The sequence below is a fragment of the Triticum urartu genome, chromosome 5 (assembly GCF_003073215.2).
Source record: "Triticum urartu cultivar G1812 chromosome 5, Tu2.1, whole genome shotgun sequence".
Lineage (NCBI taxonomy): Eukaryota > Viridiplantae > Streptophyta > Magnoliopsida > Poales > Poaceae > Triticum > Triticum urartu.
In genome coordinates this window covers 563,662,432-563,687,826 of record NC_053026.1, presented here as the reverse complement: position 1 = coordinate 563,687,826, position 25,395 = coordinate 563,662,432, and the positions used below count along the sequence as shown (strand labels likewise).

Genomic DNA, 25,395 nt, shown 5'->3' with positions numbered 1-25,395 from the left:
TTCCAGCAATGTCCGACCTTGGTTTTACCATTTGCCACCTAGCCTCTTTTTCCCTTGGGTTTCCGGAGCCCGAGGGTCATCTTATTTTAAACCCCCCGGGCCAGTGCTCCTCTGAGTGTTGGTCCACCTCGTCAGCCGCCGGTGGCCACCAGGGGCAACTCTGGGCTGGCCTACCGGAAGTTTGGACAATCTGAGTGTGCCCTGAGAACGAGATATGTGCAGCTCCTATCGGGATTTGTCGGCACATTCGGGCGGTGTTACTGGATTTGTTTTAACTTGTCGAAGTGTCTTGTAGAACCGGGATACCGAGTCTGATCGGAATGTCTCAGGAGGAGGTATATTCCTTCGTTGACCGTGAGAGCTTGTCATGGGCTAAGTTGGGACTCCCCTGCAGGGATTTGAACTTTCGAAAGTCGTGCCCGCGGTTATGGGCAGATGGGAATTTGTTAATATCCGGTTGTAGATAACTTGAACCTTAACCTAATTAAAATGAATCAACCGTGTGAGTTACGGTGATGGTCTCTTCTCGGCGGAGTCCGGGAAGTGAACACGGTGTTGGAGTAATGCTTGTCGCAGGTTGTCCTGTAGTTACTCATTCGCGCTTTGCCCTCTCTTCTCGCACTCTTTTGCGAACAGGTTAGCCACCATACATGCTAGTCGCTTGCTGCAGCTCCACATATTGTACCTTGCCTTACCTATTAAGCTTAAATAGTCTTGATCGCGAGGGTGCGAGATTGCTGAGTCCATGTGGCTCACAGATTACTTCCAAACCAGATGCAGGGCCTGATGATTCCGTTCCAGATGACGCGCTTGAGCTCAAGTGGGAGTTCGACGAGGACTCACGCCGATACTACATGTCTTTCCCTGATGATCAGTAGTGGTGCCCAGTTGGGGCGATCGGGACCGTGTCGCATGTTGGGTTATCTTTTATTTTTAGCGCTGTAGTTAGGCCATGAGTGTTTGAATGTTGTAATGCTATTTATGTACTTTGATTGACGTGACGAGTGTAAGTCAACTATGTTTCTCCCCTTTTGTTATCTATACTACATGGAATGTTGTGAAGATTGCCTAACTTGCGACATTACTTTCAATGCGGTTATGCCTCTAAGTCGTGCCTCGACACGTAGGAGCTATAGCCGCATCGAGGGCGTTACATAATGCAAACTAATAGGAGCAACATAACCATAGTGTGATGCAGTATATGTAACTAAAGATCGTACCTAGTCTTGAACGGAGAGGATACCTAGGAAGCGCTCGGTACAATCGACAAGGTCAAGCAGCCACAATCCATTTTCCAACCATCGCGTTCGAGGTTCAGATCAGAATTGTTCTTTTTAGGTTGGCCGACAGTATCTTTCCATGAGTAGTATCCTGCCACAGGGGAACCAAGGGATATGTGAGATAACTATGTGACTGTTTTCAGGTCTGCTCGAGCTAAAATCCTCATCGCTGCCAGTCGTGTTATGCATGCATGTTATGTTCCTAATAGGGAAGGGTTGATGATGCCCTGGCCTTGTCGATGATATTCGAAAAATCTTCGTGCAGCTACCCCTATAGGCCAGCGCAGAGCCACAATCATCGTTGTTGAACCCTTGAATCGATCAGAACACCTGACATCAAATCTTTCTGCCGCTTACCCCGGCGATAAGTTCTAACCTCGCCGCTCTGAGGAGCTGGCAGAAATCTATGTTAGAGCTTCTTCTAATCTGTCCCGGCAGACTAACTTGGGGAGCTCAGAGCCCAGAAGACTGACTCAAAGAAGAAATATCGCCATCCGTTTGAGCGACACCCCTTGAGGACTAAAACCCTAGCCTATCTACTAGACAGAGCCGAGACAGTAGGATTCTCCTCCCCGCCATTGCCCGCCGTAGCAGCAGGCAGAGGGGAGGTGAATGCACGGGCTCGCCAAAGGGGATGGAGGGGAGGAGGGCTTTGCCCATGATATGAATTAATATGGATGAATAGATGGTCATGTTCTAGGTCGAACTAGATGGGAAGTCAAGTAGTTAATGAGCTTATAGTATATATGCTTCTTTTTACATAACACTACAAATCTCCAATGAAGCTTAAAGGAGTTTAAATGTTTGATGTGGATTGCAGCAAAGAAATCTAGTGCAGACTTTTCGACAAAGAATATCCATTGCTCGTCTCCATGCTATGCATTCAATGGTAGCTTTCACACTGCAACGACTTAAATCATTGTTGTGTATTGAATTGATGTTCCCAGTAATCTGGGGAAGCCTTTCTGGTCTTTTATGAACTACTCCCTTCGTCCGGTGAAGAGTGTACATCTAGAAATTTTAGGAAAAATTATGAGGTTAAGTAAAAAATGCATTGGAAAGGTGCAAGACACCATCTCTCTCCTCTTTAATTACCCAACCCTCAATGAGCTAAGTGCATCTAGAAATTAAGGGGGCCATGTGTAGATTGCTATTGGTCTTGATTACCGTGTGATAAGAGAGAAGTATTTTTTTTTTCTACTTTAAAGTGCATTGGGAAGATAGAAGTACACTCTTTTGTGGACAAATTTTGAACCTAGATGTACACTCTTTACTTGATGGAGGGAGTATTAGTCAACTATGAGTTGAGAGCTGCTCCAGGGATGCTATTTGGACCATATATAGTTATTTGGGGATGGTTTTTAGGGAGAAAAACTTATAATTTTAGTAAATTTGGTTTTAGGGGGTCCGCTAACTAATGCTTAGGCTAACTCTAACCGGCCCCCTATAAATAAAGGAGGATACGGCCGAGTAATTCTTTCGTGGAGTATATTTACTCCATTAAGTTTTGATCGGACCTAACCGATTCCTTAAATATAACGGAGCAAAAAAATCATCGCATTTCATTTTCGTCCACTAAAACAAATTTCATTGCATCTTTATGTCATTGAACGACATTTTGATACATTGGAGCACATAATTTACCAATTCTTTGCTACTAGAATGAAACCAAAAAAAACAAGAACCACAATTAGACACTTTAATATATATCCAACTTCCATAAGTGGTCCCGCTAGTTGGATTGATATTTTCTTGATGTCTTCATTGTTGATTCTTTGTATTGGCTTCTCAAACTTGCACATTTTTTTCTTCTTCGGTTCCGACGAATTCGATATTGCGTCGCATCTAGTCTCATCTCCAGTCTCTACTCTAGAGAGAAATGCGTGAACATCTATCAAATTTCTCTCCATCAATAGATCGATGTAATCTTCTTTCCAATACCAAAACATGCATCCATCCTACACACATATTTAAGCAAACAATGAGCTAGAAACGGCGCAGAATCCGGTGAACAACCGAATCAAAAGAAGCACTCATCCCATCTTTTTTGCACTTGAAGAACAACCCTCCGAGGTGTTTCGGCGTGGTGGAAACGTGGTGCACCACCTGCCGCGGGCAGTCATCACACTTAATGACCGGCAACAGGGAGCCGGCGAGCTGCTGGGTCAATGCCGAGCCCGGCCGACGGCCGGGCGTGTCTTTCCAGACGAACCATCGACGAGTGAGTTCCGAGCGGCTAGAGGCGGAGGCCATACCTGCATGCGGCGCAGAGGCATTGTCGGGGATGTGCGATTCGGTACCTGGCCAATCTATGAGAAAGGCGTCGTTGCCGATGCCGGATGTGTCAAATCCGGCCACAACGACGGCAGTAGCAGATATACCGATTCTATGGCGGTGACAGCGTGGGGAGGCACAAATCCGGGTGGGCAAGGACCGCGGCGGGGCCTACGGAGTGTCCCTGTTGGCGGGTGGTGGGCGGCGTGGGGGCGGGTAGTGGCCGGCGTGGGGGGGGGGGGGGGGCGGGGGGGGGGGGGGCATGGTGCCGACGTAGAAGCGGCGCGAGAGTGGGTGGGTGAGGCAATGGAGGGGAGGGGATTTTTTCCTCCAAACAGTAGCGGCCGAGCAAATATAGGGGCGGGATAAGTAGTGGAGGATAAATTATCCTTCTCAATTTGGTTCAGGGGCTTGGCCTGGTGCCAATTAGATGAGTAAAACCGAAATTACTTCTCTAACGCCGGATCAGGGATCGGTTAGAAATGCCCCCTAAAGGATCTTCAGGGGATCGAGGATCAGTTTTGGGAGCCCCTTATTACACTTTGCCTAACTCAAAAAACTATCAAACGTCATTCCAATTGCACATGATTAGGATTTCAGTGACATTATGAAGATACATGTTCACAAGGACAAGATGGACCCAACCAAATGATTTAGTTCAACCACAAGTTCCTCAATTCATGTCAGATACATGAGCCCAGCCAGGCAAAACAGCTATCGTTCTCTTGTATACTGTTCGTCTCGACCAACGCGGCACAGGGGATTACGGCTGCTGCCGTCAGTGACTGCCGCTGCTTCCCCGGACCATCCTCGCCGCCGGGACTCCACTTCAAGACCTTCCGATGACCCGATTCAACCAATCCACTAGACACCACCAGAGGGTAGCAGCCGAGTACTACTACCTTGTCGACGTCGGAACAGTAAACCCCATCCCGAATTGGTCAGACGGATCGGCAGGAAGCTTCCACACCGTCGCTGTTCCGCCACCTTTCAGCTTCCCTGAAGATCATCGATACTGAACTTCTCTAGAACGACGCGAGAACGGCCGGTGTGGGAAGGAGGGCGAACCATGGTGTTACCGAAGCCGCCGGGCGACGGCGGCGAACGAGGCGGCCGGACCGGACCGTCGGCGAACTCGCGGGAGCCTACGGAGCCGGGGAGTGGAGGGTGCGTACGAAGCTAGGCCCTCTGTTTGCTGCTGATGAACCGTATGATCTGTAGTCGTAAAACCCTGCCGGATCCGTCACCTCCATCATCCTCGCGATCTCCTCCAAATACCCGTCGAGGGCCTCGACCTTGTGGAAATCGTTGGTGGCGACGGCGAGGCTATGGTCATTCTGGTGGAAGGAGTCGGCCGTCGACAATGGATTTTGCGGTTTCTGCTCCGGTATCGGCCCGGCCAGCGGAGCGTTCCATTGGCCCTGGAAATGTTGGTTGTGCATGGTGTCCCTGTAGAAGAAATTGCTGGTGCTGGTGCCCGTCTGACTGACGTACTGGTGCTGCTGCTGCTGGGGGATGCAAGGAGCGGCGGCTGCCGGAGCCTGCAGGCAGTTCATGTACTCGTCGCCGCCCTCCGACGACTCGAAGCTCCCTGTATTGGAGTTCGAGTCGGCGGTGGTGATGGCGGCGGATGGCGTGGGCGCCGGCCTCCACGGCTGCTGCTGCTTCCGGTAGGTGATGGTCCTCCTGAAGATCCTGCAGATGGTCCACACCTCCTGCATTTTCAGGTCACACGTCAGAGGGTCAATCTTACACTCACCAGCACCACATCACACGTGCCCGGTAAGGTAGCCGCACCGTGACTTTGTGTGGAAATGGAATGCACGCGTGGACCACTTACGGCTTCCTGCATGCTCGGGGAGGAGTTGGTGGCCGCGGCGGCGGCGACCGGCGGGAGGCGGAACTCATGCATCATCCAGTCGGTCTTGGTGCCCTTGCCGGCACTGCCACGGTAGTAGACGAGCGACTTCTTCAGCCCGATGGACACGCTGGAACCCGAGGCACCGCCGGAGGCAGCGGAGTAGATTGGCCGGTCGATGCCGGTGGCCTTCCAGAAGCCAGAGCCGGTCACCCTGTTGGGCCGGATGCTGTTCCGGTACTTCCTCCCTCTCAGGCAGAAGAAGTACCACTCTTTCTCCCCACCAACCGTGCTCGCCTCTGCGTATTTTGCAAGTGGACGATTGCACTTGTAAGATAGAAAATCTTTGTCCCAGAAAAGAAATTGCACTTGATCGAGCCACGGCGCACGATGAATGATGCATGGAGAGAAGGAGCTTACTGGGGAGATCCCACGGGTCGTGCTTGTAGATGTCCATCTCCCGGATGACCTCGATGCGGAGCGACTTCCTGGCCACCTTGCGGCGGAGGTAGAAGGTGACCAGCTCCTCGTCGGTGGGGTGGAACCGGTACCCCGGCAGCACCACGTCGTCGTCATCCTCCTCGTCTCCGGCGCCGAGCACCACCTCCCCGTCGCTCGTCGCCTTCTCCATCTCTATGGCGCTCATCTCCGCCTTGGCCACCATCATAAATCAATCTCAGCTAGCTATCTAGCAAAGCTTCTCCTGCGATCTTGCCTTTGTTCTCGTTTATACGTCTTGCTTGCTGCTGTTTGTACTCTGCCTAGTTCTACACTTGTATGGATCTTCTTCCTTGTGTTGAGAATATGCGTTGTATATATAGGGTAGGAAGCTCTTGGTGGCCTTGGAGTTAAGAAAATTAAGGTGAAAGCTACCGAGGCGAGGGCTCTGCAAGAAGGTAAGGAGGTGACATAATTCCAGTCTAAGTCGCTTGGTCTGACTTCTCTCGCCACAGTCGATCTTGAAGAATCTTCTTCACAGCAGCTTCTCATTTACGTATTGTGCTTGCAGGGAAAATATCCAGTGCTACGGTGCCTCCCATGATATCAACTCACTTATTTTTTACATACACCCCTGGTATATTTGCGTCTTGCCCCCCATCAGGCCCTGCAAAATAACAACTAATCTCAACGTTTCAACAACAGATTCCATACTAAAAGAAGATTATGTACTGATTCTCAGAAGAAAAAAAAAGATTATGTACTGAACTGGGCATCCTGGTGGGTTCGGTTTGCTCCTTGCCAACATCCTAAAGGGCCAGATTAAGCTAATTTACACTAGATTATTAGGGGGCACTGCAAGTTCATGTACAGAATTTGTTTTCTGCAACACATTCATTCACTGGAATGCAAAGAAGAGATTTGAGTGCTGACATGCTAATCCCTTTTCCAGAAGAGAAAAATATGTATTTCGTCCCTCAAGTTTCCAAAAAGTGACTTGGTTCCATAAATTTATTTGGTATATATTTGGCCCCTCAAGTCTCAAAACCGGATAAGTTTGGTCATAAACCAGATTTCGAGCACGTTCACCGGGTTTGACCGCCACCAAACCGCATAATGAACAGTAAATTTGATAAAAAAATTCAAAATAGCTCCAAAAAATCTGAAATTTTTTGGGGTCCAATATGCTTACATGTGCAAGGTGCGACCAAATTTTTGTTGTCTTTCAACACTTGAGGAGCTCGTGGCAAAAAAGTAAAAATATCTACGTTCAATGAACAATAAATTTGAAAAAAAAATCAATCTGATATGCTTACATGCGTAAGGTGCGACCAAAATTTCATGGTCTTTCTACACTCGAGGAGCTCGTGGCAAAAAACAAACAAATTTTTGCTCAGAAAAATATAGCCAAAATTTGTGTTTTTTTGCTAGCCCGTCTGCTGTCATTTCATGACAAAAGTTTGGTCGCACCTTGCACATGTAAGCATATTCGATGCTACAAATTTCCAGATTTTTCTTATTTTTTGAATTTTTTGAATTTACTATTCATCGTGCATTTTTTTGTCACGAGCTCCTCGAGTGTCGAAAGACCACGGAAATGGTCGCACCTTGCGCATGTAAGCATACTGGACCCCAAAAAAATTCTGATTTTTTTAAGTTCTTTTTTTCAATTTACTATTCATCGGGCGGTTTTGTGGAAGTCAAACCCGGTCAACATGCTCAAAATCTGGTTTAGGATTAAACTTATCCGTTTTTGGGACTTGAGGGATCAAATGTATAAAAAAAATCTTGAGGAACCAAGTCTATACTTTTTTGAGAACTTTTTTAGGGAAACCGTGTATCATTATTGGACAATATACCTGGTACAAATACAAACATACACGAAAACTACAAAAGAGATCAAAAAAAGACCATAGCCCTGGAAACTATGCAAAAGGAACCCCAATAAAAGGATTAAAAACAAAAGGTTCATTTAAAGTCCCTGCAAACAATCGATTATGTAGCCGCCACCAACTCCCAGCGTCGCTGTGACTCACGTCGGAAATTGAGGCAAGCCTCCAACAGCCCCAAATCCAGGCCACCACCATCTCCAACGAGCCTTTGCAAGCCGATGAACATGCCCGATGCTTGCAACGAGGCACTTGACGATGTGGCATGTCGGCCGGGGATTGTCCCCATGATGACCCAGATCTGGCTCTGCTGCTTCCCACCGTCGGAGAAGGGGAAGAACACCAGAACCGCCACACACGGACCAACAGTCTTGCTCCAGAACCACCATCTCTTCCCCATTGACTTCATTGTTTGGTAAAAGAACAACTATCAGCCACAAGGAAAAAAAATAAAGCTCACCGCCCTGATTGGGTGGCAAGCAAACGAGACCACTGGCCCATCGACGTCGCCTTGGAGAGCATCGTCGTGGTGAAGACAGGACCGGAGACAATTTATTCGACGCGGTGTCGTCCTCACCGCTCCGGCGCCACTAGACGAAAACCTTAACCCTACCTAATTGAACAGACCAGGAGAGGAAAGAGAGCACCCCCCCCCCCCCCGGTTTACTTTTATAGAAGAATTAGGTGAGTACGCGTTGGTATTGCGAGCACGGAGGCTCGAACCCAGGCGGGCAGGCATGCATCAGCCCATGCCTACCATCCCGGCTATGCCGTGGTTCTCAGAGGTGCTCAATAATTATAAACAAAAGAGAATGTATTCACATATATTTGCCTTTTCCAGAATAAGGAGCCCAATAATTATAAACAAAGAAAAATGTATTCACATCTGTTTGCCTTGCTCACTGTCCTGAAGACTTTAGCAAGACAAAGCTAATACAACAATCATGAGTACTATCTGATCACAAGGCAAGTACGGGGAATACATTCATATCATCAAAAGATTACTGGAAACAAAAGCACTTCACAAAATAAAGGTGCTCCACCTGTTGATATCTTTGTCTTGTAATCCACAAATTCACAAGAGTACAAGATGGTGGGCGGCGGCGTTGGGGCATGCTCGATGTGTTCGGCGGCGGCGGGGAAATGTCCTTCTCTCTCTCTTCTTTTCTTGACGGAGCGGCGAAGAAAAGAGAAACAGTAGACCCGCAAAAAATAAGAAGAAAAGAGAAAAAGTAGCAGCGCAGAGTCGCACAGGATGGAACAGGTATGTACTTGTCCGTGAATTGCTGAATGACCAAGGGTGTCGCTGTACATTTTTGAGAAGGACGTGAGCCTGCTTCATCTGTTCCTACAGTCTAGATCGGACGCACGAACGTGATCTGGAGCACTGGAGCATTTTCTGGGCCGTATCACCAGATATCCTCCCTGTGCTTGCATGTGTACCATCTAATAACATTTCTAGCCAATCCCTTGAATCTTTAGAGCAACTTCAATGAGGCGGCCCATTTCGTCCGCTTGTGTCCGTTTGGATCGATGTGGGCAAAAATTGTGGCCCAACGCGCCGACCCAAACCCATATCTTGTCCGCTTCGCGTCCGCGCCGACGCATTTGTATCCCAAATTTACGTCTCAAATGCATCAGCCGGACGCGGAACAGACGCCATGCGCGCCTTCTCGGTGTCCACCGCGGCCCCACCTAGCGGTCGTCCAACCGCCCGCGGCCAACCTGGTCAGCTTAATTTATGACCTCGAACCTACGCGTCAGCGACGGCGGTCATTCTTTTTTTAAGCCGACCGTGTGGCGGGGCCGTCCTCATCCGAATCGTCGTCCACATCTAGCAAGCTTTGCTTCCCCGTCGCCGGCAAACCCTAGCCACCACCACCACCACAGCGAGATGGGGCTCTTCTCCGGCGCCAGTAGCAGCAAGGCCAAGGGCAAGGCCCCCACCATCCCTTTCCCCTTGGAGTTCTTCCCGCCTCCGCTGACGCCGGCTCGCCGGCAGAGGCAACGCGTGAACGTGCCAGTGCACCAGGCGGAGTGGCACTAGCAGCACCACATGCCTCTCCTATACCCCGACGTCACCCTGTCGCACGACTGGCATCTGGATCCGGAGAGGAACCCAATGCCGACGGCGCCGCGGTCAGCTAGGGCGCACGCGAAGGAGGTGCGGCGCCGGCGGGCACTGCTGACGGCGGAGCAGCGCCGCGACCCCGCCTACGCAACCGACTCGCCCAACTGGACGAGGTGGTTCGCTTTCAAGCACGAGGAGGCGAGGCAACACGGCGTGCGCGACGTTGACCGCAGTGTGTCGCCGCCGCCGCTCGTCGTCCGCGAGGAGGACCATGCGGCCCTTGCGGCGGTTTACCGGGAGAGCGAGGAGGACGAGCGGCACAGGGTGGAGGCGGTGGAGGAAGAGGAGGCTCGGTATGAGGCGGCCATGGCGCAGGCCATTGCCCTCTCCGCGGCGGGCGACTGCGTGCTGCCGCCGGTGGCCCCGCCATCCCCTCCCCGACGCCATGTCAAGGCCGAGCCGGAGCCGCAGCTGGAGCCCGAGCCGGAGCCGTCTGCCATCGAGCGCTACTCCTGGACAGGAGTATTGCACGAGTGGGTCTCCGCGTCACCGGTTTGGATGGAGGTGACGCCGGCGCAGGACGCGGCGTACCTTGAGATGTGGCGCCAGCAATGGCTGGCCGAGGAGCGATGTCGCGGCGAGTATGAGGAGATGCTTGAGCGCGGCCTCGAGAAGAAGGAGCGTGAGGCCGAGGAGGAGGCGCGCCAGGCCGCGGCTGCACAGGCGGCCGCACAGCCCCCCGTGGCGGCACAGCTGCCCGCGGCCGACATCGCCGCCGCCTGGAACACGGCATTCCCTTAGGCTGGCCCTACGCCGACACTTATCGACCTCACCGACCCCGAGGACGACGACGCCGCCGCCTAAGGTAGCGCGCCGCCTCGTAGTTTAGTTTGCTTTTAGTTTTATTTAATGCTAATGTGGACGCATGGACTCTCGCCGGCCTTCCTCGCCGGCTTTAATGTTTAATTAAGTTGTTTTTATATTAAATATGCATACATTGTTTTTTTGTCGATGCTATCAAAATGGGTCGGGCGAGCGTTGAACGCATACCCCGACCCAAACGCGAAAGCGGACGTTCGTGTTCGTCTGGCCAACTCAAATGGACAAAAAGCAAATAAAATCGCCATCGAATCGGCCTGTTGGAATTGCTCTCAGAGGAGCAAATTTAAGAGCTAGCCGCATCTAGCTTAACTCTTAAACAGTTAGAGAGTAAAAAATTACGGCTTTGCTACACATACGAAAACATTGTTACTTAAATTACGAACGAGATGGTTGGAAATTAAGAAGGCCCAGGCCGACCCCGTGAAAATCAAGTGGTTGATTGGTTAAGAAAACTCGAAACGTAGCTTTACGTGATAAAATTATGTAGGTGTGTAGCATTTTTGAAAAAATTAAGGAGTTATCCCTGCAAGGCAGCCCAACTCTCACATTTTTATTCTTCCGGTGCCACTTCTCAGATAATTTTGGCCTCTCATCCTCCTTTTTTCGATAAAGAGCATTATTATTGATTTAAAATGTAGCATTAAGCGGATATAAAACATAATAAGCATCACCTGGCCTCTGCATAACTAAGATGCACACAGCCAAACAAAAACAAATTAAAAGAAAATAAAAAGGGCGACATATCAACAACAATAGGATCATATAGGACCGGCGGTCCGCCTATGTCAAAGGAGTTGGTACGGCTATCCGTAGATTATGCTGTCACCCATGCTGGGTGAAGACCTCCCTAGCCACCCGCTCCAACCGCGTATACACCGCCTTAAATATCGGTTGATACTCCGTTCGGTATAGTAAAGAGACTTGCCGGTAAATAAGCGAGTGCGTACACACCACGTATGAAGCGAGTGCGTACAACGGAAAATAACCTGCAAAGGAGAGGTGTTTTTGCCCTCGAAAACCAAATCATTTCTACATAGCCAGAGTGCCCATAATAAGACATATGCTCCGACCCGAACTAGCATTTTGAACCTATTTGAAATGCCGTCCAACCAGTGACCAAAGATATTGGCAACACTTGTGAGCAGATACAAATGGCCTCTCATCCTCCTACGCGAGCCGTCACCACTTCTCGCCACCACCATCCAATTTCACCGCCGCGGACACCGCAGCCCCCAATTCCAAATGGAATGGAACTGGAAGGCTCCTCCGCTACCACGCCGACTGCAACGCCGTCAGAATCGACCCCTCTACCGCTGTCCGCGCCAACGAAGAGGTTGGGAAAAAAAAGTAGGATGAACTATATGCATGTTTTAATTTAAATTGCTCTATTAGATAAACTATATGCATGTTTATGGTTTTTGTTGTGTATGTTGAATTTGAATGATTGATGAAATATCATCAGTTGTACAAAATGTATGTGATAAAGGCTAGAAGAATTTGTCTACAAAAAATTAGAGAGTTAAATATACGGGTTCGGCTTGGTTCCATCATCTTAAATGGAGCAAACTTTTAAGAAGCCAAGTATATAAACATCTCCAACATCAACCCTCAAACCGTCCGCATATGTCCGGACATGTTTTGCCACCCAACGTGGGCCTGTATCGGTCCTCCGGGCTTTTCGGGCATGCTTTTTCCCATTAACCGGAAACAAACTGGGGGGAGGGGGGTTATGGGCGTCTGGACTGCTGACATGCCCACTCCTGACCGCCCTGGTACACAAAAAAACCTTCCTCCCTCGCCCGTGTGCGTTCCCACCTGGCGCCAACTGCCCGCCTCCATGCCGTTGTAGAGCGGTCACTCAGCAATGACACTGGCCCAGAGCGGACGCGACCTCTCACTGGCGCCGGCATTGAAGTATCGCGTCGGCCGAGGGAGCCGCCCTCGCCGCGTCCTCGGTGTCCATGCATGTTCAATGTCGGAGCGGTGTTTGCTGTACGGGGTGCGACGGATATCTACCACGTCCGTTCAGTGCCCGTCTGTCTGTATCCCGCCATTAAGCAGGCTTGCCGGCCAAGGAACCAACTCCGACGTCGTGCATTGACGCACCCAGATGCTTGGCCTCACCAGAATTCGCTATTTAAAGACGGCCACACACGGCTATCTCCACACCACAACACATCCGCCTCCCTTTGCTTCACATCTGCGACGACCACGAGTAGGAATGCTCTATGGGATAATCTATCGCCGGAGATGAAACACGAGGTGGTTGCCCTTGCATACGCCTGGCAGTCTCTTCGTGCCAGGCGAATCTAGCAAGGCATGCCGGCCAACTCGCCCGAGGTCTCTGACAACGACCTCATGGCCTCCGATGATGACATGTCGCCCGAATCCATGTCGGTGCAAGCCGGCCTAACCATGGAGTAGGCGCAAGCGCACTACGACAATGTCATGGCGGCGGAGGAGTTGCAACTTGCACCGACTCTTCTGTTGGCATTCCGGTAGGGTCAGGAGGAGCAGAGGTACAACATGTTCCTCCTCGAGCAGCATCCGCTAGTGGAGGGCCAAATCTACGGCGAGCCTGCAAGTGAGGAGGCTATGGACGCCATGGCGGCAACGAACCGGAACTTCATTGTGGAGCAGCGCACGATCTACGAGGCCACACGCGTCGCCCACAACGAAGTTTCGCCGCAGCCGGATGCAAACACGGCCGCCAGTTGTGCCTCCTACGCGCCACCGTCGAACTATCGGGGTTGCACGTGGCAGGTGGATAGTGACGGACCATCCACGTCCATCATCGACCTTACATCCACCGACGTCGGCGACGGAAAGATCGCGGACTCCTTCGTGGATGAGTAGGGCATGGGAGGCTGCGGGGCATTGTGTCCCAAGTGGGCTGATCCGTCTTCCATGTTCTACTATTTCTCGCTGAGGACCGCACCTTCACTTCACGGGTCTTACCGTCGCCGCTCATGGAGACGGCAGATGGAGCAGATGGTCACCAATGCGGAATAGAGAGGAAGTGGACGACGGCCACCGCCATAGGATGGGTTTAGAGTATGTTTCTTTATTTTATTATTCTAAATGTTCGAAATATAATGAAAATTCATCGTGTTTGCATGAATCTCGTCCAGTTTATATGAAAATCCGTTGTGTTTGCATGAATTTCATTTGGTTAGTTGAAAATTTGTTTAAAATGTATGGGGACGGTATTAGATGGCGGTCTCCGGCATCAATGTCCGTGGACGAATGCCGGAGAGAATTTACGGGTTGACATTGGAGATGCCCTAAGAAGGCATACAAGGAGTTAAAATGAGTGTCAATTTTTCAGTGCTCATGGGAAAGCATGCATAGGTTAGTCACATGCAAGAACAGTAGTCGGCCGCACGCGCGTGTGCATAGCATAGGTTAGAAGAGAAACTAATCAAAGGGCATGAGCTCATACACAGTACACAGCCCTTGACTGGTCCCTGCACAAAGAGAAAGGAATATTTGCGAACATATTCGGTTTTGTTGTTGTCAAGGGTAAAGATCGAGATCTAGTCTAGACTCTAGAGACACAAAGAGAGATCTTGGTTGGATGACTTCTTTCTTGGCAATTTCTTTGTGATGACGCATGCGATGGTGCAAAGTGCTAATTACCACCGGGCTAAGGTACGGACCAACTGTACTCTCTCAGTCTGCCTGACCTGGTTTAAAGGATGTTGTGCCCAGTTTGTGCATTTCAACTGGAAACAATCGTACGTACGGAGATGGATCGGGCAAGAAAAGAAGAATTAAACCTTTGGGGGGACACTGGTGGAATAGAGCAACAAAAGTAAAGTAGGTTAGTGTAAGAAAAAGTAAAACATTGTGTTTTTTGAACCTAAGTATGGTGGGTTCAGTAAGTCGTTTTGCCACACACTAAAAAGAACCAGCATGGAATGGATCGTGGAGGAGCAGGATATGTATGTAGCCTTCGTTGACCATGGAGGTGGAGCTAATGTGAGCAATGCTGCGGTTACACCTACACATTTATGTTAGAGGTTCTCTTAGAAGGCGGTTAGCATCGGTTCTGGCTAAGAGCAACTCTAGCAGAGTTGGACATATCGGTTCCATCATCACATAAATAGCTATTATAGCGATTTTGGCAAAAAAGAAATTCATCTAAGCAGAGACGCCATTTTGTGAGGGTTACGAAGTACCCTCCATATCTGGTCTCTCAGTCGCCATATTAGCGTCTCGGGGCTGCCTTTTGTGCCACACTTCATATAGCAGTTACATGTAGGTCGCATGTGGCACAAAGGAAGCATCAAGTGGTCACCCACCTCACGTGGGATGGCGGTAAACTTGAGGGAAAAGGATGTCCCATTGACGAGTGGGACCTACAATTATGGAGGCGGCAAATATCGAGATTTTGAGCTTGCGTGTTACCTCTCAAGCATCCATAATATTTTGGGGGGAGGAATGCACTTCACAATAATTATGGTGGCTGCGCTTTTGACGACTCTGCTAGAGTTGTGCCAAGTATATAATGTGTTGTCTTATAATATAGACACGCAAACGCCTCATATAAAAAGTTATACTATTAAGATATAAGAGGGGGACTTGACGTGGAACGAGGGTTGAGCATTTTGCCAAAGTCATCAGAGTCCCTCAAATATTTACAAGAAAAACTCATTTCTTCAGTTTTCCATACGTCTGTGAGTGTTGGACAAGTCGGTTGGTGCTTATGCCTTCTTTGCGACACGGAAGCCAGTTAGTATTCGCCTAAATGTGGGAAACTAGGATGGTAGGAGGAGCTAGAGGGCCTTCAGGGTTCCAGCTCCCCCCCCCCCCCCCCCCCCCCCCACCACCCACACCCACACTGATGTGCCCTGTCGCTCCTCTTTTGGGCCGATAACAACGGAATGGCGTCTGGTGCCACCAAAGCTAAACAGGAGCACGACCATGTCACTCCTAGCGCAAAATTCATGCCTAGTGTGAATCATGTAGTAAGCAGTTTTTATTTCTCCTTCTGATTTGCCTCCTAGATCTTTCGAAATGCCAACGCTCAATTATGCATTTTGAGGAAATTTTGGGTATAACTGATGGGCCTGCATTGTAGACATGTTTTCACTCGCCAGTAACATGTATCTATATACTAGCTGAAGGAGCCAACCTGTTTGTAAAAGTCTAAAGATCATCTAGTTCATATCGAAATCTACCTGAATGGTTGAGTATGAACTTAGTACCCTAGCTCAAGGAAAAATAAGCAGGCCTTGGTGACTAAAACCACGACACATGACATCCTTGGGTGTGCACAAGCATAATTTTATTGCAAAAGATAACATGCATTAGGGATGAAGGAGTCTGTTTCCAAAATAGAAAAAATGACAAGCAAAATATTATAATAATCATATTGATAGGGATCAACATTCACCACCACCACGACACACGAACCGGTAGAGAACACGGTACTAAAAAAACCCTTTAAGATGAGATCCCAACAGCCAAGAGAGGCCATATTTGGAGTTATCACCTCCAAACATAGCTTAGAGCCAACAACAAACAATGGGTCGATACAATACACTCATTCCGCTCGGTCCAGGCAGTAAGTTTTTCTCTTGGAGTGTGACATCTGGGTTAATAGGCTTGATAGACTACTCATATCAATAAAGTGCACTTATTTTCTGAAAGCTCGTCTCCAAAGAACATCTGGTTAAGCGTGCTTGGCCTTGAGGTAATTTGAGGATGGGTGACTGATCAGGAAGTTGATCTCGGGGTGCGCAAAATGAGGACAAAGTGTTCACAAACAAACCAGCGTTGGTCTGTGGGGCCAGTGTAGATCCTAGGTGGTAGCCAGTTGTAATAGCTGGAACCGGTGGCTATGTCCAGGGCATTAAAAAATTGTATCAGAGTCGACTCTCATGGTTACACGGGTGTGTGTGGGTTAGGGGTGTGGGCATGTGGCGCATGCCAAGCATGCCCCGTCAAGGCACACGACATGGCACATGTGTCGACACTGGACGACAAAAGTGTGCCAAGAGGGAAGGTTCATGTTGCGCCGATGAGGACGTCGAATCCATCGGACGGGGGGGTGGCATCCTGGTCATTAAGATTGATAGACTATTCATATTGATAATGTGCACCTTCTTTTCCGGAAGCTCGCCTCCAGAGAACATCCAGGTTAAGCATGAGGATGGGTGACCAACCAAGAAGTTGAATGCAAGTCCACACGGGTGAGGAAAAATTGTGGAGGAAAGACCGGTGTTGGTATGGTCTAGTGTATATCCAAAGTGGTAGCTAAGCCTAACGTTCGGGAACCGGTGGCTATGGTCGATGTGTTACAAAAGTGTATCAGAGTCGACTCTCATGATTACACGGGCGTGTGTGCATCATGGGCTCCCACATGTGGCGTATGGCGCGTGTGTTCTGTCAAGGCATATAGCATGGCACATGTGCCGACACTGGACAAATATGTGTGTGCCAAGAGGGAAGGTTCCTGTGTTGCGCCGATGAGGACGTCGGATCTTTTAGGGGGGGGGGGGGGGGGGGGGGGGGGGGGAGTTGTATGTGACATCTTGATTAATAGGATTAGTAGACCATCGATATATCGATAATGTTCACCTTACTTTTCGGAAACTCATCTCCAAACAACCTCCATGTGAAGTGTGCTTGATCTTGGGGTAATTTGACGACTGGTGACTGATCAGGAAGTTGATCCTAAATGTACATGAGTGAGCATAAAGTACACAGAAAACACCAGTGTTGATATAGGCCAGTGTAGATCACAGGTAGTAGCCAGACGTAACAGCCGCGAACCGGTGGCTGTTGTTCAGGCATTACAAAGTCATATCAGTGTCCAGTCTTGGGGCCAAAAAAAAAAAAATTATGTCTCCCTTCGCAACCAAAGGTCAAGGAACCATTTCAGATTGAACAAAAGGCAGGTTATTTTCCCCGGGACAATAGGCTCCTACAACATGGGGTCTCGACTGAAATGGCCGTACGCGTGGAAAACATTTAACCGGTTGAAGATGTTGGAGCTCTTTCTTTTTAGGGAAGAAGAAAGTTGGAACGTCAAGAAATAAAGGGGCGACGCGATGCATTTCGGGAGAAAACAAAAACAGACCTAGCAGGATTACTGCTGCGGCTAAGCAGAGCTTTCAGCTAATCCTGATTGAGCCGGCTGTGTTTTTTCCACGCCTAACTAATTAGGTTCGTGCTTATTACTACAAGGTTTTCGCTATCGTGCCGTACATTATTAATCACCAGAATAGACCGATCCATCTTCGTACGTACAATCCGCAGCAGGTGTGGTGAACAATTTTCAAATCATTCAAATTTCCGTACGTACATTCTACTGTATGTGTCGTTGTTCATCTTCGGGATGCAAAATTGACCTCTGTACGATTACACGGTCGTCTTGACTATCACAACTATGTACCAACATTGTATAACGCATTAAGTTCCAACTATAGCATGATTCCACGGATGTGGGAGATACACGTAGGCCCTCGTGGAAAAAAAAGATGAACCGCTGAAAGGGTATAAAAGAAAGAAAGAAAATGTCTTCTTGACTATCACAACTATGTACCGACATTGTACAACATATTAAGTTCCGACTATAGCATGATTCCACGGATGTGGCAGACACACGTAGGCCTTTGTGGAGAAAAAAGTTGAACCGTTGAAAGGGCAAACTTTTTTTTAACATTGTACAATTGCAGAACCTCATATCTACGCAGATACATCCATCTCTATAAACGCATGCATACATGACCTACCCCTATGAGCATCTCCGAAATAGTGAGCCGGCATCACATATTCAAATTGATGAAACAACCTGTTTACTTACGGTGCTATCAATGCATGTGAGGTTGTACTTGTACCCCTAGAAAATTGTTGGCCATTTTGGAAAAAAAATCGAGTGGGTTGACAATATGGCATCTATAGTCTTATACAAAAATTAAAATCCAGGTTTCAACTGCACATTACAAAATGAAGAGCGCAAATCAATTGTGATTAGTGTCCTATGTTCGTCTTCCATGCACTATTTATATCTTGATTCGTCTTCCTTTTTTTTGCTTATCTGTGTTTAAATTGAATTTGGATTAAAAAAATGTGGGATTGTAGACACTTCCTATTGACTCACTCATTTGTTTCGAAATAGTTTCATAATAATTTATAGGTGCTACCATCCATCGCTAACAATTGTAGCACCGAAAGTGAGTGTATCACCGTAACCCCCCCCCCCCCCCCCCCCCCTCCCTCCCTCCCTCCAGGTGGTCGGATAGGCACCAATAGTGTCTTGTAGAAATTCCCTACAAGTCCGCTTTCCAAACATGGTATGTATTTTTTCGAGGGACAAACATGACATGTTTTTTACGAGAAAACACATGCAAATACACCATAAGTATGATAAGTAATTTATCTTGCAGGTTTATGAGAGCTTGGACATATTGTGAGAAATGCCTAAAGGCTTGTTTGGCATAGGGGTTAGAGGGGGATAAGTGGGGATTATCCCCAAAGTGATTGGGTGAAACCTATCCCTTCATCCAATTCCCTCAATCCTGGAGAAAACAATAGGTCGGGGTAGTGGATTGAACAATTAATATAAGCTTCTCGGGTTTTTGTGGGGATTATCAGGGTTCAAATACTCCAATACCACCCTACCAAACAACCATTTTGGATTTTCATGATCGATCGGGATTATCCACGTAATCCCTCTAATAGCTCTCTACCAAACAAGACCTAAGGGAGATTATGTAGAAACCACCATCAGTGGGGCCCATGCACCTAGTATGTTGCTGCGACGTGAGTTGGTCCTGCCCTAGTCAAGTCAATTTAATTTACCTCTCACCATCCGCCCGCCCCCCTCTTGGCGTGCACGCGCGGTTTTGGGTTCCATTATTTGAGTCCTATTTGGGTACCAATTTGAACCCCCCCCCCCCCCATAAGGCATAATATAAAATTAGGGCTAGGGCACACATGTATATGGATAACTTCCAGTCAAAAAATGTATACATAACTCCACTATTATCTAGATTTCATCAGTAGAACAGAACTCGACACCAATATCATTCTTTACTCCGTCATTGGCAATACGATGCCCTAGTGATGTCTAAATAAATATTGTCATGTAACTTGGCAAAATTTTGACAATGCCTAAGAGCAACTCTAATCAACTCCACTAAATTTGCCTCTCTAAAGCCCTTTTAGGGTGGCTCCCTAGAATTGGATAAGCTCCACAAGTTGTAGCTAAAGACATCACATGACATCAGTGGTTGGTAGCTGAAGGGAAATTTCATGGCGGTTGGTGGCAGCTGGTTTTGGGTGGTACAATGGCAGGAGGATTGGAGGTGAGTTGAGTAGGGAGAGGGTTGGGCTTGCTTATTTTTTGTTGAAAATACTAAATTAATATGGTGGAGAGTAGGGAAGGGGGGTGGGACTGCTCCAGCCACTATAACAATGTGATTTCAGTTCTCCGCAAGAGGTGCCACATTGACTTTTTTGGCACTAAAAGATAACAAAGTGAGATAATGTCACTTGCTTGTAAAAACCATATGTAAGATTTTTGTAGCCAATTTACATATTGTGGTTATTTTTCTGTTGTATATGATATCATCTTAATTTACACTCACAAATTGTAAAGGTTGTATTTAAGCAATCAATCAACAAATAATATAGTTTTGAAAAAATGTAGCAATGCTATTTTTCTCAATCATTAAGAGAGTGGTCATCGGAGCCGGAAAATTACAAGAAAATACTAGGAAGAGATGAAAAAATCCCATCGTGACCAAACAACAGGAGAATTGCAAAGAAATACAAGAGATCAAATAAATCACACCAAGAGCAACAAAGGAGCTACACGGATGGAAAGACTATCACAAAGCTCGCCGGTGCAACCAACGCATGGGGAATATTTCAACTTTCATCCTCACTTACCAAGTAAGGCGAGAGCGCTTTGAGCTTGACGTCCGGTTGTCCCCAACAACACTCCTCAAAAGAGGGGGAGGACTGTTGAAAGGAAATGCGGCATTGTAAGGTGATTCACAGACTCGCTAATCCGGCAGATGAGACCATCAGGCTCTTGCACAAAACTGGTCAAATGGCGAGACAAACAGACACACACCTCAGTATGGACCTACACCAGAAGCAAGAAGAACTAGGACCAGCCATCACGAACACCAGCAGCCTCGGTTAAAAACAACCAACACCTGCGGCCAACCGGCAGGAAAGAACATTATAGACATCGGTTTGTCTAAATCATGCTTGCCCGTAGGTCGTACTACCTCCATCGTGTTTATTAGTCCCCCTCGCATTTTGGGTCAAAATTGACCATAGATTCAACTAGCAAAATATAATGTGTATGTACTCCCTCCAATCCATATTATTGGTCGCAGGTTTAGTATAAAGTTGTATGAATCGAGTTACAAAAAAATTATCATTGAAAATTTATTTTAAATGCTAATCTATCAACATAATTTTTATGGCATACAATTTATATTTTGCTAGTTAAATCTAAGGTCAAAGTTTAGCACAAAATACAAAAATACTAATAAATCTGGATGGATGGTAAAACACAGCGCCATGTCCAACGGTTTGACTTCCATGTCCATGCATGAAGATAACATCCACATGACCGTGACCATTGGCATCCGATTCGTTTCTTCTCGGAAGGTGCGGTTAACCAAGCGAAACTTTGGAAGCTTTTGGAACCTCGACCGTTTCGGCGTTTCCCATGGACATACACATCACCACGCACGCCTCCACCAGTAAAAACACCTATATACTGCACCAACAAGAGCAAAGAATACTTCTCTCCCTCCCTCTGATCTTTCATCATTCACTTTTCCATGCATTTGCCGAAGCCCCATGTCATCCTTCTGGACCTTCCGAGGGAGAGAAAGAAAAACGGCGCCTTTGAACGGCTCTTGTCCTCTAGTCAAGAGGCGACGTCGGGTCGATGCTCCACTTCTCAACACAAAAAACAGGAACTGGCACACAAGAAAATGGTTGCGTGTACCCCTGGCGAGTTTTTAACTAGGGTGCTGCAGATTTGTCACACGGTCATGCATGTTTGTATAGACACAATTAAGCAAAGTCAGTGGGTATGTTCATTTTTTATGTTTGAGATGACTGAGTAATAACTAGCTAGTGTGAAATGTAACTGGAAGCAGCATATTGGCGCTTCATTTTTCCTAACATAAGCGACACTTTTCACCCTTTTTAGGTTAACCAAGGTCCGAGGCAAGTGAATGGTAGGGTTATTGACAGGATCTGTCGGCCGTGACAGTTTATCAAGCGCAGGAGTCGTTCCAAGATTGCCCATCTTGGCTGTTAAAAAACAGTAGATTAGCTTAATCGGTCCGTGCTAATCCATAGTTAACGTGCTAGAGTTCGATTGCACTTGGGAACCAAGACTAGGTAAGAAGATGCATATCATCCCGCAAAATAAAAATGCATATCTTTTGTTTCTGTCACGTAGCACTGACCAGAGGCAAGTGTCAGCTATCTTCTGGGATGTGATATCGAGGCTCTGGAATTGTCATGCTAGATTTCAGACTGAAACCCAAACAGACAAAAAACATGTGATCATCCAAGGAGAAAAGTTTTTTTTAAGCACGTTGGTTATTATATTAGCCTGGCCACAGATGTTTGGTGAGCTCTGAAATGTATCTCTTCTTTCTTCAGAGACTTGAATTGATGGACGTACAGAAAGCTACATAAGCTATACGAAAATTATATCCCAGACTATTACTATTCAGACGACTGACGAGTAGCAAAATCGCAAATGTATGAGATTTTCTTTTAAAAATATTCTGACGCCTCGTGGAATTCTTTGTTACCTATCTTGTCAAAAAGATCGTCATATTATCTTCCTTGTGAACCATACGTATACATCAGTAGAAGTTGAGTTGCTCACTTCTTTCGGTACAGCAGTTTCTTGTATTTTGTCATGAAACAGTACAGTGGGCTCTGAAATGCATGCAAATGTACTCCCTCCGTTCCTAAATATTTGTCTTTCTAGACATTTCAAATGACTACTACATACGGATGTGTGTAGACATATTTTAGAGTGTAGATTCACTTATTTTGCTCCGTATGTAGTCATTTATTGAAATGCCTAGAAAGACAAGTATTTAGGAACGGAGGGAGTATTAGGTATCTGGTTGCGTTTCTGATGTGGCTTCAGATCTTTAAAAAAATATTCTGATGCCTTGTGGAATTCTGTGTTGCCTATCTTGTCAAAAAGATGGGCATATTATCACCCCTCAGAATCATACGTATACATCAGTAGAAGTTGAATTGCTCACTTCTTTCGGTGCAGCAGTTTTCGGTATTCTGTCCTGAAACAGTACATTCGGCCCTTCCGGTCCAGCCAACTTATAGGGAAAATGAAGCAAAGATCAGGGCCAATGAATTCACCATCAACAGACGAAAATGTACTTTTGTACCTAATAATTCATTGAAGACTGTACTAGTTCTTAGCAACATCCTTTCAGAGATTAGAGACACTCACAAATGCTGCATAGTAATGCTGCTGATACTGTCAAATGTGGCAACAGGCCTACATCTGATGACCCCTGACTCACCACAACTGATATGACATTGAGTGGTTCAGTGCAATTATGGTTGTGCTCTCTTGCTTTCAACCAAAATCCGACTGTTAGGTCAGAAGAGGAACTGCTGCAAATTTATAGCAGCAGTATAAGCATAGTGTGATATAGCATATGTAACGAACAATTGTACCTGGTCCAGGACAGAAGGAATAGGCGGGAAGCCAGCTCAAATTAGATGTGATCGAAAGGGTCAAGCAGCCACAATTCATTCCAAGTTTCCAACCATCGCATTCGATGTCCAGTGACAGAATTGTTCCTTTCAGGTTGGCCGGCAGCATCCTTCCATGAGCCAAGGGAAATGTGAGATAACTATGTGACTGTTTTCAGGTCTGCTCAAGCTACATAAATCCTCGTCGCTGTCAGTCGTGTTATGCATGCATGTTCTGTTCCTTGTTTCTTGCGAATTCTTCGCCGCCGTCGATCCCAACCCAAGTACAGTGAGAGGAACTAGGCTGCAAGCAAAGAGACCAAGATGAGGGGAGGGCCCCCTGTTTTTTGGAAGTTCTTCTGCTGGTCCCACGGACAAGATGATGGCTGAGTATTCAGGACTCAGGAGGAGCAAATGCAGATGACCACCCAATAGTTCTACTTTTGACTGGACAAATGGCCGAGGGTTGAATATTTTGTACTACTATAAGATGTTTGTGTTGTCAAATTTGGACTGCCGGCAGAATATTACATTTGTTATGGTGACTTCTAGGTCACCGTATGCTCGGATTGACCATTCCGCCTGGGACAGATTACTACGATTCGGTCCTGTGATGAAACCTTAACATCAAAAGGTGTCCTCAGAGAGATCTGTGGTTTGGTCAAGAAAATCGACCCCGTGAGTTACATGATCTGGTCATCAACTTGAACTAACGATGGTTAATTACTTAAGCCAGCTGCATGTTAATCACGTGCTGATTTACTCCCAGGATAATGTCAAGGCCATGATTCAGGGTTCTTTCATGACATAAAAATTACCCCAAAAGTGAAAACTTAAGGTAACAGTTCTATATGCCTGTATTAGGATTTCGGACTGCCTTGATGCATTTGACTGAACAGAGGAACTGCGTTGGTCGTCATCTTCGTCAGATATTATTACAAAATTGCACTGTTACCACAATGTTTTGCAACTTGCGATCTATCCATTGTTAGAAAGTTCGACAAACTTCAAACATTATCAATGACAGTTTGAATGTTCAACGAACTTCAAACATTACCACAATGGTTTGGGGTCTTTCTAAGAGTTGAACGAAGTTAATGCAAGCTGCACTGCGTGAAGAATGTCTGCTACCACATGATGATGGCTCATACACGAGATTTTGACACTGCAACAATGTCAATTATGAATTGGTCTGGACCATTTCCGCAGTCATCGACTAACTGATCGACAAAAATAGTTGGGGTGCTGTTCAAGAGTTCCATTTGAACATTCTTCATTTTTTAGAACAGCGTAATAAATACATCTGTGTGCCCACAAGAAGATGAGTATTAGACGGTATGAGTTGCTTGAACTGAATTCTTCCTTGAAGTTTCTGACTTCCTGCCTTCAGCATCAGTTATTTTCACCTGGCTGATGACAAGAAATTTTCAAACTTGCGTCCACAGAAGTTTGATTTTTGGGCACAAAATCTGTGTTGTCAATTTGCATGAACAGGGGCTGATGGATTTAGGATAGTATAAAGTGCATATTTAACTGCTATAAGTCGCACTGTGGATGAATATTTGACAAACAGCTGTCATTTTGGTCAAGATATAGCCTGAACTCCCCCACAAAAAGAGGATATAGCCTGAACTGGAACAATATCTATGCTTCTTTTTACAGAACACTGCAAATCTCCAATGAAGCTTTCAACTGGAGCTTAAATGTTTGATGTGGATTGTGCATCAAAGAGATTCAGTGCAGACTTTTCGACAAAGAATGTCCACTGCTCCTCTCCATGCTATGCATTTATTGGTAGCTTTGACAGTGCAACAATATATTCATCACTGTGTGCTGAATTGGACATTTCGGGGTGGGGTGCTGTGGTCTTTTATGAATTACTAGGAGCTTCCTAGAATAGAAGAAACAAAAAGCTGGACAATTGTTACAACAGAGATAAGATCAACCTGATGCATGAAACATTTACTGACGATA

The 25,395-nt window shown here is 46.9% G+C and overlaps 1 protein-coding gene across 1 annotated transcript; it reads right to left on the bottom strand.

Annotated features, from left to right (window-relative positions):
* Positions 1-4,101: 4,101 nt before the first annotated feature.
* On the bottom strand, positions 4,102-6,209 carry LOC125506032 (transcription factor JUNGBRUNNEN 1-like). Its single transcript, XM_048670916.1, has 3 exons — positions 5,833-6,209; positions 5,395-5,711; positions 4,102-5,269 (listed from the first exon to the last, which is right to left on the bottom strand). The coding sequence occupies exons 1-3, from the start codon at positions 6,077-6,079 to the stop codon at positions 4,700-4,702; spliced, it is 1,134 nt and encodes a 377-aa protein (XP_048526873.1). The 5' UTR covers positions 6,080-6,209; the 3' UTR covers positions 4,102-4,699.
* Positions 6,210-25,395: the final 19,186 nt, after the last annotated feature.

Coding starts and splice junctions, on each gene's coding strand:
- LOC125506032 (XM_048670916.1), bottom strand. CDS start 6,079: ATGATGGTGGCCAAGGCGGAGATGAGCGCCATAGAGATGGAGAAGGCG. Junction 5,712..5,832: donor CGACCCGTGGGATCTCCCCA/GTAAGCTCCTTC, acceptor CAAAATACGCAG/AGGCGAGCACGGTTGGTGGG. Junction 5,270..5,394: donor CCCCGAGCATGCAGGAAGCC/GTAAGTGGTCCA, acceptor CTGAAAATGCAG/GAGGTGTGGACCATCTGCAG.